The 15,466-nt window shown below is 38.4% G+C and overlaps 1 protein-coding gene across 2 annotated transcripts in view; it reads left to right on the top strand.

The window, feature by feature from the left end:
- SNTB2 (syntrophin beta 2) overlaps positions 1-15,466 on the top strand; it is a 110,162-nt gene that overhangs the window by 74,954 nt on the left and 19,742 nt on the right. For both annotated transcript variants that reach the window (XM_057533880.1, XM_057533882.1), the window contains one exon: positions 11,087-11,283. In XM_057533880.1, coding sequence (XP_057389863.1) covers positions 11,087-11,283 — 197 coding nt within the window. The remainder of the gene's footprint in view (positions 1-11,086; positions 11,284-15,466) is intronic.

Genomic DNA, 15,466 nt, shown 5'->3' with positions numbered 1-15,466 from the left:
AGTGAAGTAAGTCAGAAAGAGAAAAACAAATATCGCATATTAATGCATGTATGTGGAACCTAGAAAAATGGTATAGATGAGCCAGTTTGCAGGGCAGAAGTTGAGACACAGATGTAGAGAATGGACATATGGACACCAAGGGGGGAAAACTGCGGTGGGGTGGGGATGGTGGTGTGCTGAATTGGGCGATTGGGATTGACATGTATACACTGATGTGTATAAAATTGATGCCTAATAAGAACCTGCAGTATAAAAAAACAAAACAACTAATACTAAACTTTCATTGGGTTATTTGTATGGAAATATGTTAATATAAATGTTTCAGACATTAAAAAAAAAAAAGAGAAAAATAAAATAAAATAAAAGCTGTGCATCAGGTGATTCTAGTGTAGAGCCAGGGCTGAGAACTATAGTAATTAACTTGGCTAAACCAGTTGGTAGATCAGAAGAAACTGCCTTTTCCTTGAGAGACACACGCTTGTCTTTTATCTGAACCAGTAGTGACTCCCTGGCAATGAAAGGAAATGTGAAGGCGCATCCATTTACTCTTAGATGTCATCTTGCTCAGGTTACTGCTAGAGGAGTAAAGGAAGGAACCAGCAAATTTGTAGAAAAATATTACAGGTATACAGCCTACAGTGAAGCTAAGAACAAACCATTTTATTTATTTCTCTTTGGTATACATTTCTCACCCAAGTTTTTAAAAATCCTATGTGGAAAACATTATCTGCTGAGTGATTCCTTATAGTGAGGTAGTGTGTTTGTTCTGTTATACTGATCTACTTTGAACTTGTTAAAAATAGGGAAAATATTTTTGGAAGAAGTGAATAAATTAAACTATATTAAATGGTTGTCATGAAACAAAGTGTTGAATAGTTTAATGACTTTAAAGAGAACTGCTTTCTCTTCTTTTTTTCCATATGTATACTTCACTGTTACTTTTTTAGCAGCTTTATTGTGATATGTCACATACCATACAGTTCACCCATTTAAAGTATAAAGTTTAATAGTTTTTAATATGTTCACAGAGTTACGCAATCAATATTAGGACACTTTTATCACCCCAAAAAGAAACTCCTTAGCCACCCGTTCATAGTCACTCTTCATTTTCCCCTCCCCCAGGCCCAAGCAACCACAAATCTACTTTCTGGCTCTATAGATTTGGCCTATTCTGAACATTGCATATATGTGGAATCATGTTATATAGCCCTTTATGTCTGACTTCTTTCACTTTGTGTAATGTTTTCAAGGTTTATCCACGTTGGAGCACGTGCCACAACTTCATTCCTTTTCAAGGCTTAATGATATTCCGTTGTATGGATATAGCACATTCATCAGTTGATGGCCATTTGAGTTATTTCCGCTTTTTTGACTAGACTGTTATGCATAATGCTGCTATAACACTCAGGTACAACTTTTTGTGTGAACATATGATTTTTTTGTTTTTTTGGCTGTGTTGGGTCTTCGTTGCTGTGTGTGGGCTTTCTCTAGTTGTGGTGAGTGGTGCACGGGCTTCTCATTGCGGTGGCTTCTCTTGTAATGGAGCACGGGCTCTAGGCGAGCAGGCTTCAGTAGTTGTGGCACGTGGACTCAGTAGTTTTGGCACGTAGGCTCAGTAGTTGTGGCTCACGGGCTCTAGAGCGCAGGCTCAGCAGTTGTGGAGCTCGGGCTTAGTTGCTCCACAGCATGTGGGATCTTCCTGGACCAGGGCTCAAACCCATGTCCCCTGCACTGGCAGGAGGATTCTTAACCACTGCGCCACCAGAGAAGTCCCTCTTTTCGCTTTCTTGATAGTGTCATCTGAAGCACAGAAGTTTTTAATTTTGATGAAGTCCAATTTATCAGCGTTATATCGCTTGCATTTTTTGTGTTATATCTAAGAAGGCTTTCCCTAATCCAATGTCACAAAGACTTAATCCTGTGTTCTCTTCTAAAAGTTTTATAGTTTTAGCTCTACATTTCATTCTTTTATCCACATGAAGTCAGTTTTTGTATATGGTGTGAAGTAGTGGTCAAACTTTATTCTTTTGCCTGTGAAAATCCAATTATCACAGTACCATTTATTGAAAAGACTTCTTTCTCCATTGAAGTCCCTTGACATCCTTGTCAAAAATCAGTTGATCATAAATGTGAGAGTTTATTTCTGGACTCTCAATTTTATAGTTTAGTGGTAAGTTTTGAAATCAGAAGTGTGAGTCCTCCAACTTTGTTCTTTTTCAAGATTATTTTGACAATTCAGAATCTCTGGCATTTACCTATGGATTTTATGGTCAGTTTGTCAATTTCTGCAAACAAACAAACAAAAAAAGATGAAATTCTGATAGGCATTGCATTGAATCTGTAGATCAATCTAGGGAGTATTGCCATCTTAAAAATATTGTCTTCCAATCCATGATACAGGATATCTTTTTATTTATTTAGGTTTTCTTTTATTTCTTTCAGCAATGTTTTGTAGTTTTCAGAGTACAAGTTTTATACTTCTTTCGTTAAATTTATTCTTAAGTAGTATTAAATTTTAATGCTATTGTAAATGAATTGTTTTCTTAATTTTCTTTTTGAATTGTTCATTGCTAGTGTATTCCATCAATACATTGATTTTTATATCTTGATCTTATATCCTACAATCTTGCTCAGCTTGTTTATTATTCTAATAGGTTTTTAGTAGATTCCTTAGGACTTTCTATGTACAAGATCATGTCATCTGCAAACAAGAGATAGTTTTTACCACTTCCTTTCCATTCTAGGCGCCTTTTATTTCATTTTCTTGCCTAATTGCTCTGGCCAGACTCTCCAGTACAATATTTATTTATTTATTTATGTATGTATGTATGTATATATGTATGTATGTATCTTTTTGGCCGTGCTGTGCAGCTTGCAGGATCTTAGTTCCCTGACCAGGGATTGAACCCAGGCCACAGCAGTGAAAGTGCTGAGTCCTAACCACTGGACTGCCACAGAATTCCCTCCAGTACAATTGTTTTTTTCAATTTATTTTTGGCTGCGTTGGGTCTTAGTTGCTGCTCGTGGGCTTTCTCTAGTTGTGGCAAGTGGGAGCTACTCTCTGTTGCGATGCACGTGCTTCTCATTGCAGTGGCTTCTCTTACTGCCGAGCAGACTCGAGGCGCACGGGCTTCAGTAGTTGTGGCTCGCGGGCTCTAGAGCGTAGGCTAAGTAGTTGTGGCACACAGGCTTAGTTGCTCCGTGGCATGTGGGATCTTCCTGGATCAGGGCTCGAACATGTTTCCCTGCATTGGCAGGCAAATTCTTAACCACTGCACCACCAGGGAAGTCCACAGTACAATTTTTAATAGAAGTAGCGTAAGCAGGCATCCTTGTCTTTTTCCTGTTCTTAGGGGGAAAACATTCAATATTTTACCATTAAGTATGATGTTAGCTCTGGGGTTTTTTTTATAGATACACTGTATCCAGGTGAGGAAGTTCCCTTCTATTCCATGTTTGTTGAGTATTTTCATCATGGAAAGGTTTTGGATTTGTTAAAATGTTTTTTCCATGTCTATTACAGTGATCATGTGGGTTCTGTCCTTTAGTCTATTTATATGGTATTACTTATCCATTTATAAATCAGTCAATTTAAAAATAATTTTTTAAATCAAATTAATTTATAAATCAATTACATATTGATTTTTGGACATTAAACCAACCTTGCACTTCTGAGATAAATCTTATTTGGTCATGCTGGATTCAATTTGCTAATAATTTGATGAGGATTTTCGTGTCTTATATTTATAAATGATATTGGTCTGTAGTTTTCTTTTCTTGAGATGTCTTTGGATTGGGTGTTAGGATATTACTGGCCTCATAGAAAGAGTTGGGAGGTATTCCCGCCTCTTCTGTATTTTTGGAAGACTTTATAAAGAATTGGCATTGATTCTTCTTTAAATATTTGGTAGAATTCATTAGCAAAGTCATCTGGGATTAAGATTTTATTTGTTGCAAGTTTTTCACTGTTAGTTGAAGGGATTTTTAAAATATGTTTTAAACCAGTGGTCCCCAAACTTTTTGGCACCAGGGACTGGTTTTGTGGAAGACATTTTTCCGTGGACTGGGCGGGGATGGTTAAGGTGGTAATGCAAGCAATGGGGAGCGGCACATGAAGCTCTGTTCTTTCCCTTTTATCTGAAAATGGTTTTTAGTTCATGAATGTCACATTTCTTATCTTTGACCTTGAAACCCTGTTCCCATGAACATCTCATGGGGCAGAATATGTATGACATATGATAGAAACTCTAAGGGTCTTTTTTGCTTATGTTTCCCAGCGTTTTTTCTCTTCTCTACTTTGTTTCATTGCTGTCCCGTACTTGATTTGAATCTTCTCCCCAAAATGCTTAGCTCAAGCTCTCATTTTGTTACATCTAAAAGTATTTCAAGGGGCGTTATTACTTATCCCCCTGCCAAATGAGTTGGAACTCTTTTCTTTGTTGTTGTTGTCCACACTGTGCAGTCTGTGGGATCTTAGTTCCCCAACCAGGGATTGAACCCAGGCCACAGCAGTGAAAGTGCTGAGTCCTAACCACTGGATCGCCAGGGGGTTCCTAGACCTCACTATAAAAAAAAAAAAGTATTTATTTATTTGGTTGCACTGGGTCTTAGTTGCAGCAGGCGGGCTCCTTAGTTGCAGCAGGCAGGCTCCTTAGTTACAGCTCACCAGCTCCTTAGTTGCGGCACGAGGGCTCCTTAGTTATGGCATGCGAACTCTTAGTTGCGGCATGCATGTGGGATCTAGTTCCCTGATCAGGGATTGAATCCAGGCCCCCTGCATTGGGAGTGCGGAGTCTTATCCGCTGTGCAACCAGGGAAGTCCCTAGAACTCACTTTTTAAAGTAAAAGGATGGCGCATCATTTTTTTTTTAATGTAGTAGAGTAGTATCATATTTTAAGTGAATGGAAGTCAAGAGTTGTAACCAAGTAGTTCCAAAGTTTCCTTTTTATGGCTGAATAATATTCCATTGTATGGATATACCCATTTTGTTTATCTACTTACCAGTTGATGGACATTTGGACTATTTCCACTTTTTGGCTATTATGAATAATACTGCTATGAACTTTTGTGAACAAATTTTTATGCTAATATATGTTTTCATTTCTCCTGGGTATATACCTAGGAGTGGGATTGTTGGATCATACGGTAACATTTAACTTTTGGAGGAACCAGTCAATTTTTTTAAAAAATCATTGTGAAATTATAAGTTTAATATCCATTGTAGTTGTCCTTGTTGATGCTCAAAAATGGTCCTATCTTTAGCCAGTGGTAGCTCTTCAGGTGGACTTCTCAGCCTTTTTGACAGGACTTTTATATAAAAGTGTTTGAGAATTGCCATATTATCCATTATGATAGAATACTCTGGACTTAACTTGTGTATTTTCTGCTCTAGATCTGACATTTTCCAAGAAGCCTCACTTTCTTTTTTTTTTTGAGGGGATGGGGGTTCAATTTGGGCACTAACTGCATTTGTTGCTATTGGATTAGTTATTGTTTATAGGCCTTTGTTGATGGACAGAGGTAGGAAGTATGTGAAAGTGTATATATATACATATATATATATTTTAAACATAAAATACATAGTGAGTTCACACTGATACTCCATTTCAAGTTTGAGACTACAGTGTAATCACTTAACGTCTTCTGTCTTACATCTGGTTTTCCTTTTTCCCATATCCAGAATTGCAGATCTTAAGGACACCAGAGATGATCACATTAGAACATCCCATAATTGCTCATTTGCTTTATCCCACATTACATATCAGAATAGTACTACTATTATTACTACTACAACATTATCACCAACAGTATAATTACTGAAAGTAGTTGAAAAAAATTTTTTGCAGCTCCTTTTTTTGTACTTTTTTAGTGGTTTCTCCTGGTTCTGTCAGTTCTCCACTAAACTCCCTGTCCACACTTTCTTATCCCCCTTTGTTGATCTCTCCTTATCTTCCAGATTTCTTTTTTTCTTTTCTTTTTTTTTTTGGCCCGCACCATGCCAAAAAGGAAAAAAAAAGGGATCTTAGTTCCCTGACCAGAGATTGAACCTCGGGTCCCCTGCATTGGAAACGCAGAGTCTTAACCACTGGACCGCCAGGGAAGTCCCCTGGATTTCTAAACATTGGCTTATTTCAGGGCTCAGATCTCTTCTCTATCAACTACCCTGTCCCTCTGGTGATTGTATCTGTTACCATAGTTTGAAATATCTCTTATACACTGACAACTCCCAAATTTATGTCTCCAGACAGAATCACAGACTTACATTCTGACTGCCTATTTAACACATCATTTGCATATTTACAATCACTAGGAAGCACAGTCTGTAGCAAAAGTAACATAAAATAATAAAATAGATGTTTATTTCTTTCTTATGTAAAAGAAAACAGCCGTCCTTAGCAAGAGGCTTCTACCCTTCAAGGTTGCTTCATGGCTCAAGATGGTTACTGGAAGCTTTAGCCATCATATCCAAATTGTAGGCAGGAGGAAGAAGAGGAAAAGAACAGAAGGGGCACATATCTGCTGCCTTGTTCTCCAGTTGTGGGGCTTTTCTGGTAATCCTACCCATTAACAGCTTGCAATTCATTGGACATCTCTTTCTTCAAAGAAGTTTGGGAAATACTCTTTTATCTGTGCATGTTGTCATTCGGGATAAAGGCAGCTTTCTATTTTTTTAGGAAGAATGAGAGAATGAATATTGAATAGGCAAGTAGAGTTTTAAGAGTTCTTTGTGGGGATTTCTGTGGTGGTGCAGTGGTGAAGAATCTGCCTGCCAGTGCAGGGGACACGGTTTCAATCCCTGGTCCAGGAAGATCCCACATGCTGCGGAGCAACTAAGCGCGTACGCCACAACTACTAAGCCTGTACTCTAGAGCCCACGAGCCACGACTACTGAGCCCTTTTGCCACAACTACTGAAGCCCGCATGCCTAGAGCCCATGCTCCGCAACAAGAGAAGCCTTCACAATGAGAAGCCCACGCACTGCAACGAAGAGTGGCCCCCGCTCACCACAACTAGAGAAAGCCCACGCACACAGCAACGAAGACCCAATGCAGCCAAAAATAAAATTAATTAATTAATTAATTTTTAAAAAAAGTGATCTCTTAAAAAAGAAAAGTTCTTTGTGTATTTTGGATACAGTCCTTTACCAGGTATATGTTTTCATAAATTTTCTTCTACTTTGTGGCTTGTCTTTTCATTCTCTTAACAGTGTTTTTCAAAGAGCAAATGTTTTTAATTAATGAAGTCCAACTTAATCATTTTTTTCCTTTATGGATCATGCTTTTGGTGTTGTATCTTTTTAGATTACTTAGATTTTCTGTTAAAATGTCTTCTTGGGCTTCCCTGGTGGCGCAACAGTTAAGAATCCGCCTGCCAAGGCAGGGGGCACGGGTTCGAGCCCTGGCCCGGGAAGATCCTACATGCCGCAGAGCAACTAAGCCCATGTGCCACAACTACTGAGCCTGCGTTCTAGAGCTCGTGAGCCACAACTACTGAACCTGCGTGCCACAACTACTGAAGCCCTCATGCCTAGAGCTGTGCTCCACAACAAGAGAAGCCACCGCAATGAGAAGCCTGCGTACCGCAACGAAGAGTAGCCCCCGCTCGCCGCAACCAGAGAAAGCCCATGCGCAGCAACAAAGACCCAACGCAGCCTAAAATAAAATAAATTTATATAAAAAAAAAAGTCTTCTTGAAGTTTTACATTTAATGTAATGTTTTACTATTACATTTTACGTTTAGCTCTAAGATCTATTTTGAGTTAATTTTTGGGAAGAGTGTAAGGTCTTCCAAAACAGAAAGCACCAGACCCAGATGAGTTCACTGGTGAATTCTACCAAACATTTAAGGAAGAAATTCCCTACAGTCTCTTTCAAAGGATTGAAGCAGAGGGAATACTTCCTAACTCATTCTATGAAACTAGCATTATGCTAATACCAAAACCAGACAGAGACATTATAAGAAAAATACAGACCAATATCTCTCATGAACATAGATGTAAAAATCCTCAAAACAATACTATCAAATCTAATCCAAAAAAGTATAAAAAGAATTATACATCACAACCAAGTGGGATTTATTTTAGATATGCAAGGCTGGTTCAACATTTGAAAATCAATTTGCATAGGGACTTCCCTGGCAGTCCAGTGGTTAAGACTCCACACTTCCACTGCAGGGGGCACGGGTTTGATCCCTGGTCAGGGAACTAAGATCCCACATGCTGCATGGCGTGACCACCCCACCACAAAAAAAAGAAAAGAAAATGAATTTGTGTAATCCATCACGTCAACAAGCTGAAGAAGAAAAATCGTATCATATCAGGAGATACAGGAAAAGCATTTGACAAAATGCAACACCCATTCATGATTAAAACTTTCAGTAAACTAAGAATAAATGGGAACATCCTCAACTTGATAATGACTACCTACAAAAAATCTACAGCTAACATCATACTTAATGATGAGAAACACAAAGCTTTTCCACTAAGATCAGGCCCAAGGCAAGGATGTTCCCTTCTTACCACTCCTTTCAACATCATACTGGAAGTCCTTGCTAATGCAGTAAGGCAAGAAGAGGAAGTAAAAGGTATACAGATTGAAAAGGAAGACATAAAACTATCTTTGTTCTCAGAAGACATGATCATCTATATAGAAAATTGAAAAGAATTGGCAGAAAACTCCTGGAACTAATAAGCTCTTATGGCATGGTTGCAGGATACAAGATCAGTGGACAAAAGTCAATTGCTTTCCTATATACTAACAATGAACAAGTGGAATTTGAAATTAAAAACACAATGCCATTTACATTAGCACCCCCCAAAATGAAATACTTAAATATAAATCTAACAAAATGTGTTCAAGATCTATATGAGGAAAACTCCAAAACTCTGATGAACAAAATCAAAGAAGAACTAAATAAATAGATATTCCCTGTTCATGGATAGGAAGACAATATTTTCAAGACGTCAGTTTTTCCCAAATTGATCTATAGATTCAATGCAATCCCAGTCAGAATTTTAGCAAGTTATTTTATGGATATTGACAAACTGATTCTAAAGTTTATATGGAGAGGCAAAAGACCCAGAATAGCCAACACAAAATTGAAGAACAAAGTTGGAGGACTGATGTTACCCACCTTCAAGACTTACTATAAAGCTGCAGTAATCAAGACAGTGTAGTGTTGATGAAAGAACAGACAAATATATAGATCAGTGAAACAGAATAGAGAGCTCAGAAATAGACCCCTGTAAATATCATCAGCTAATCTTTGACAAAGGAGCAAAGGCACTACAATGGAACAGATATAGTCTTTTTCAACGAATTGTGCTAGAACAACTAGATATCCACACGTAAAAAAATTTTGCCCTTCACCAGAATTAACTCAAAATGGATCATAGACCTAAGTGCAAATTGCAAAACTATAAAACTCCTAGATGGTAACAGGAGAAAACCTAGATGACCTTGGGTATTGTAATGACTTTTTTAGATACAACACCAAAGACATGATTTATGAAAGAAATAATTAATAAGCTGGACTTCATTAAAACTAAAAATTTCTGTTCTGTGAAAGACAGTGTCAAAGAATTAGAAGAGAAGGCACAGACTAGGAAAAAATATTCGCAAAAGACACATCAGATAAATGTTATCCAAAACAATACAAAGAGCTATTGAAGCTCAACAGTAAGAAAACAAACAACTTGGGAATTCCCTGGCCGTCCAGTGGTTAGGACTCCATGTTTCCACTGCAGGGAGCATGGGTTCGATCCCTGGTCGGGGAACTAAGATCCTGCAAGCCATGGGGCACAGGCCAAAGAAAAAAAAAAAAATGAAAACAAACAACTTCATTAAAAAATGGGCCAAGGACAACATGAATAGACGCCCCACCAAAGAAAATATACAGATCGCAAATAAGAATATGAAAATATGTTTCACGTTATATACCATCAGGGAAATGCAAATTAAAACAACGAGATACCACTACACACTTATTAGAATAGCCAGTATCGGTACACTGACAACACCAAACACTGGCGAGGATATGGAGCAACAGGAACTCTCATACAATGCTGGTGGGAATGCAAAATGGTACAGCCACTTTGACAGAGTTTGGTGGTTTCTTACAAACATTTTCTTACCATACAACCCAGAAATTCCACTCCTTGGTTTACCCAAAGGAGTTGAAAAATTATATTAAAAAAAAACCTATGCAAAGATGTTTATAGCCACTTTATTCTTTTTTTTTTAATTAATGTATAGTTGATTTGCAATGTGTTAGTTTCTGGTATACTCAGCTTTATTCTTAATTGCCAAAACTTGGAAGCAACCAAGGCATCCTTCAGTAGGTGAATGGATAAATAAACTGTGGTAGACCCAGACAATTCAGCGCTAAAAAAAAATGAGCTATCAAGCCTGAAAAGACATGGAGGAACCTTGAATGCATATTACTAAGTGAATGAAGCCAATCTGACAAGGCTTTATACTGTGACATTTTGGAAAAAACACGACTATGGAGATAATAAAAAGATGAGTGGTTGTAGGGAGAGAGACGATGAATAGGCAGTGCACCGAGGATTTTCAGAGCAATGAAAATTCTCTGTATATTATAGTGATGGCTATATGTCTTTATATATTTGTCAAAACCTATAGAATACACAACACCAAGAGTGAACCCTAAATTAGACTCTGGACTTTGAGTGATTATGATGTGTTGGTATAGGTTTATCCTTGGTAAAAAAGTGCCATGCTGGTGATACTGATAATGGGGGAGGATACGCATGTGTGGGGGCCTATTTCTTTATCAAAATTGAATCTTCTTTTGATACGCGTGGCCTCTTGGGAACATAAAAAAAGCTAATGGGAAACTGGGGCCTTCGGCCATCCAGCCTAGTGTTCTGCCTGTGACACCAGGGGTCATTTTATGGGAAAACAGAATGGTATCTACTTCAAAGACTATAATCTTGTTTTGAAGTATACTTATCTAAAAACTGCTGATGGCTTTTATAATTTTCTGCTTATTAATCAGCATAAATTGCTGACATTTTCCTCTGACAGTGCATTAATTACTTTTGATCTTTGTTTGTGGTTCTAGGTTGGTTCATTCTGGCTCCGGATGTCGATCACCCTCACTTGGATCTGACCTTACGTTTGCTACCAGGACAGGCTCTCGGCAGGGCATTGAGATGCATCTCTTCCGGGTGGAGACGCATCGGGATCTATCGACCTGGACCCGGATACTTGTTCAGGGTTGCCATGCTGCTGCTGAGCTGATCAAGGAAGTCTCTCTAGGTACAGATCCTAGCATTTCATTTCTAATAGTAATTAAATGGAACTGTTATACTTTATTTTAAAGTAAAAACCGTTATCCTGTATGCCAGACTTAAAAATGTTCTGAAATAAGGCACCTTAAAGTGATCACGATGGAAAGAAACTGGGTTTCTCTGTTTCAGTAGCAAAGTTTTCATGAGCTTTTTATGTGGCTCTGAACACATTTACAACACTCTCTGTACAACATGGTAGTTTTACTGTTCATTATTTAAATCTTTATAGTGTAAGGACTCATTTACCAAATACTAGGTGCATTGACCCTCTAGTTAAGAAGATTTGGAACATGGATAGACACCCTTAAAAATATGAGCATCTGGCAAAGCTTATAGCTGTAGAAAAATAAAGAGAATTTGGAATAGGAGTCTCTTTTCCAAAGTTTGAAAATGTGTTGCCCAGTAGGTACTGAAATAAGCATCTAAAGGAAGTAAGCCTCATGGTCTCTTTCCATTGTTGAAGCGCCCTCTTGTGGCTTGTCTATATGAATTTGGAAGTATGGTTTCACACATGTATATTTGTGTATATGGTTATGTATAGATATTTCCAGATTGCTTTTCATTTTAACAAGAACAGAGAGTAGTCAAAATGAAGACACAGTTACAGTTTCTAATATGGTTTGTTTTTTTTTTAAATAGCATTTACTTTTTTTTTTTTAACTTTTGGGTTTATTTATTTATTTATGGCTGTGTTGGGTCTTCGTTTCTGTGCGAGGGCTTTCTCTAGTTGCGGCAAGTGGGGACCACTCTTCATCGCGGTGCGCGGGCCTCTCACTGTCATGGCCTCTCTTGTTGCGGAGCACAAGCTCCAGACGCGCAGGCTCAGTAAACTGTGGCTCACGGGCCTAGTTGCTCCGCGGCATGTGGGATCTTCCCAGACCAGGGCTCGAACCCATGTCCCCTGCATTGGCAGGCAGATTCTCAACCACTGCGCCACCAGGGAAGCCCCTCTAATATGGTTTTAGTTACTTTGAATATCTTGATTGCAAGTTGGTTTACTTAGTTTTGCTCCTGTTTTCTATGTATTTTATTTTATAAACTTAGTTTTACAAAATTTATACAAAAAGAGAAAATGTTTTGAGAGCAGAATGTCTTGTGATTTATATTCCTTTCCATTGCTTTTGGAAAGTTAGGGATCTCCATGGCTTTAGAACCGCCTGGGCAGCATTTCCATGGGTCATCTTCTAACACTGGTACAAGGACAGCTTTTTCAATGTTGTCAAAGTAGCACAATTCTTCAGCTATTTAGGACCTACTCTATATTTTCCTCACAACCACAATGATGATTCAAGCAGTGACACCAATGCCTAGATCCCACCTTGGATTTTGACCGAAGCCACCACATCAGCAGTGTCTTTCTCACTGGTCTGTCTCCTACCCATTTTTTCTATGGAGTGGTTGGTCACCACATTAAGGACTGTGGGGCTCTGGTTTTTGTCTTGGCCTCAGAGTGTGCTTTCTGGGACGGGGAAATCCTCAGTTGGAAAGTCTGGATGCTCTGTGTTCCTGTGTGGAGTCCCAGGGGTCAGGCCAGCACACTTATCGCTGGCATATGGGGTCACCATAATCTTCTTCAAGGATCCTGAGAGATATGCTTCCCAAAACAAAGAGTGCAACGTGGCTTTTTAACACTTTTTAGTTTCGTGTTGTTTCTTTGGTGTCTGGCAGCTAAACTTCATATTACAGGAAACCAAAATCTATTCAGTCCTTGGCTCACAGTTGTTTAAATACAGATGGCTTGAGGAGAGGGAGAATAAGGACCACCTGGTTCCTTATATTTTTAAACGGACAAAAGAACATAATTTTTGGTAACTTTGAACTTTTTTGTTCTCATTCACAGCTCTATCTTAATATTACCTTGGTAATACTTTCATTTCCACAATTCAAATCAATTGATGTACTTATGAATCACTTACTCTGCATTTAGAGCTGTGCCAGAAATATTAAACTGGCTGAAAGTAAACTGCTTTGATGAGAACCAGAATTTCTTTAAAATGTGTTTGTGTGTGTGTGCGCGTACATGCGTGCATGCATGTACTCATGCGTGTAGGCACTTAGTCTGTTATGTCTTAACGTGATGTATATGCTTAGTGTACACATACATGTATGTGCACATACATGCATAAGCCAGCATGTCCTTCAGATGCATGTTATCACCTTCTGTTAAACTATTGGGAGATTCAGAAAGGTTTATTTAAAACTATATTTGAGGCACATCGTACTACATATTCAGGTGTTTATGGTCTAAAGAAAGTCAGGAAGTTGACAAAAAGAAATCAGTTGAGCTTTTTTTTGTCTCTTATGTGTTTGGTTATAGTTTACGCATTTAGAAGAATTTCAATGACTACTTGTAAGGTTTGACTAGTGAATGCCATACATTATCTTTATAATGTGCATTTAGTTTTAAGCCTTCATTAGATTATACTTAGAGTAGAATTGATCAGTAATCCTTCTGGTACACAAGGACTTTTTCCTTCTAGCAAATATAACTTTAAGATGACTAGGCAGAGAATGCAGTTAACACGCTCAGGTACATAAAACCATTTTCCATTTGTCACAGGAATTGAAAATATGAAAATACATACACTTTAGTGTGTGTAGTTGTTTGAACTTTAATAAGTATGCTTTTAAAAGCTTAATTTCATCATAACAATTACCCAAGCTGTTAAAGTTTTTAAATCATACATGAACTTCATGAAGATACTTTATATCTCTGTAGCTTGGTGATATGAAGAATAAGAAGTAGAAGATATAGGTAGGAGTTGCATTAAAAAATATGCAGAGAATGTGCAAGAGGAGAAGAAAAATGGGCATTTTAAAGTATTTAGAGTGTTAGCATATATGAAAAACGTTTGCTTTAACCATGTTGTTCTCAATTTCATAGAAATTCTCTTGAAACCCTTTTTGTTCCTCTACTCAACAAATATTGATTGAGTATATACTCTGCTTTTACTGACTATACTAAAATAAATACGGTAGGTGTAGCCCCTTCCTTTGAAGTAGGAAAGACAGAAACAAAAAGAACAATAAGTACATGTTGGAGTTGTTATAAGTCTTAAATGAGACACATGTGTCATCTAACCCTAACACACAACTCTGTAAGGCAAGTTTTATTACCTCCATTTTCAAGATAAAGGAATTTGGGTTAGTGTAGCTGGAACTTGAACTGGGATCTTTTCAAAATGCAGTGTCTTCGTTTTCGGAGGATAATTTGGCAGCACCCGGGGGTGGGGGTGGGAAAGCTAAGAGGGTAGTGGTTGCACCCAAGAAAGGAGGTGCATGAAGAATCAAGGGCCTTGGTCTTGGATTTGTTGGGGGAATTCCCAGGAATTCCTGGGAGGAGCATCCTGGGAGAAAACTGATGCAGAAGGGAAAGTCCAGTCATTCCTTAGGGGTCTGGAGCAGGGATGCACACAACATTTTGGCTCCTGGAAGACAATGGGCATTGGGAAGGGGAATGAGTAGGATTTGTGGGATGATGAGGAATTGAGTGAGGACATAAGAGTTCCATCTAAAATAGGGAGCAGCCCACAAATGAATGGTAAGAAGGGTGTAGGAAGGGAGTGAGGGGTTACAGGCTGAGAATGCTTTTAGGCACAACCTCTGGGTCATATTCATTTCAGTGGCCACCTTGCTGTCCTATTGTAGGATGTTATTTTATGTTTTCAACTCTTATAGAACATTTGGAAATAACACTTGGAAATTGGGAATTTTCCTCCCAACAGTGAAGTAACTCCCAGGTCGCCATAGTCTTTGTATAACATTGGATACGTTTCTAGAGGAGCCTAAAGTCTACAGGAAGAGTGGTGACGAGGGGGAGCTCTGTCTTAAGTGAACGTGAGACGTGGAGGGAGGGCAGGAGTGGAGGGACTGGCTGGGTGTGCATCTGCTTATTTTGCAAAAAGAAACACGGAAAGGAGAAACCGTAAAGTGACACCTCAGATCTTTTCTTAATTAAGGTAAAATATGCATAAAATAGACCTTTTAAGCCATTTTTAAGTGTACAGTTCACTAGCATTAAGTATCTTCACACTGTTGCGCCACTGTTGCTACCATCCATCTCCAGAACTGTTTTCATCCCCCAGACTGAAACTCCGCCCCCAATTAAACAACAACTCCCCATTCCCCCTTCCAGCCCTGACAGTCACCAT

Source organism: Balaenoptera acutorostrata, chromosome 19 (genome assembly GCF_949987535.1).
Source record: "Balaenoptera acutorostrata chromosome 19, mBalAcu1.1, whole genome shotgun sequence".
In the NCBI taxonomy this organism is placed as follows: domain Eukaryota; kingdom Metazoa; phylum Chordata; class Mammalia; order Artiodactyla; family Balaenopteridae; genus Balaenoptera; species Balaenoptera acutorostrata.
This window is presented reverse-complemented; position numbering and strand designations above follow the sequence as displayed.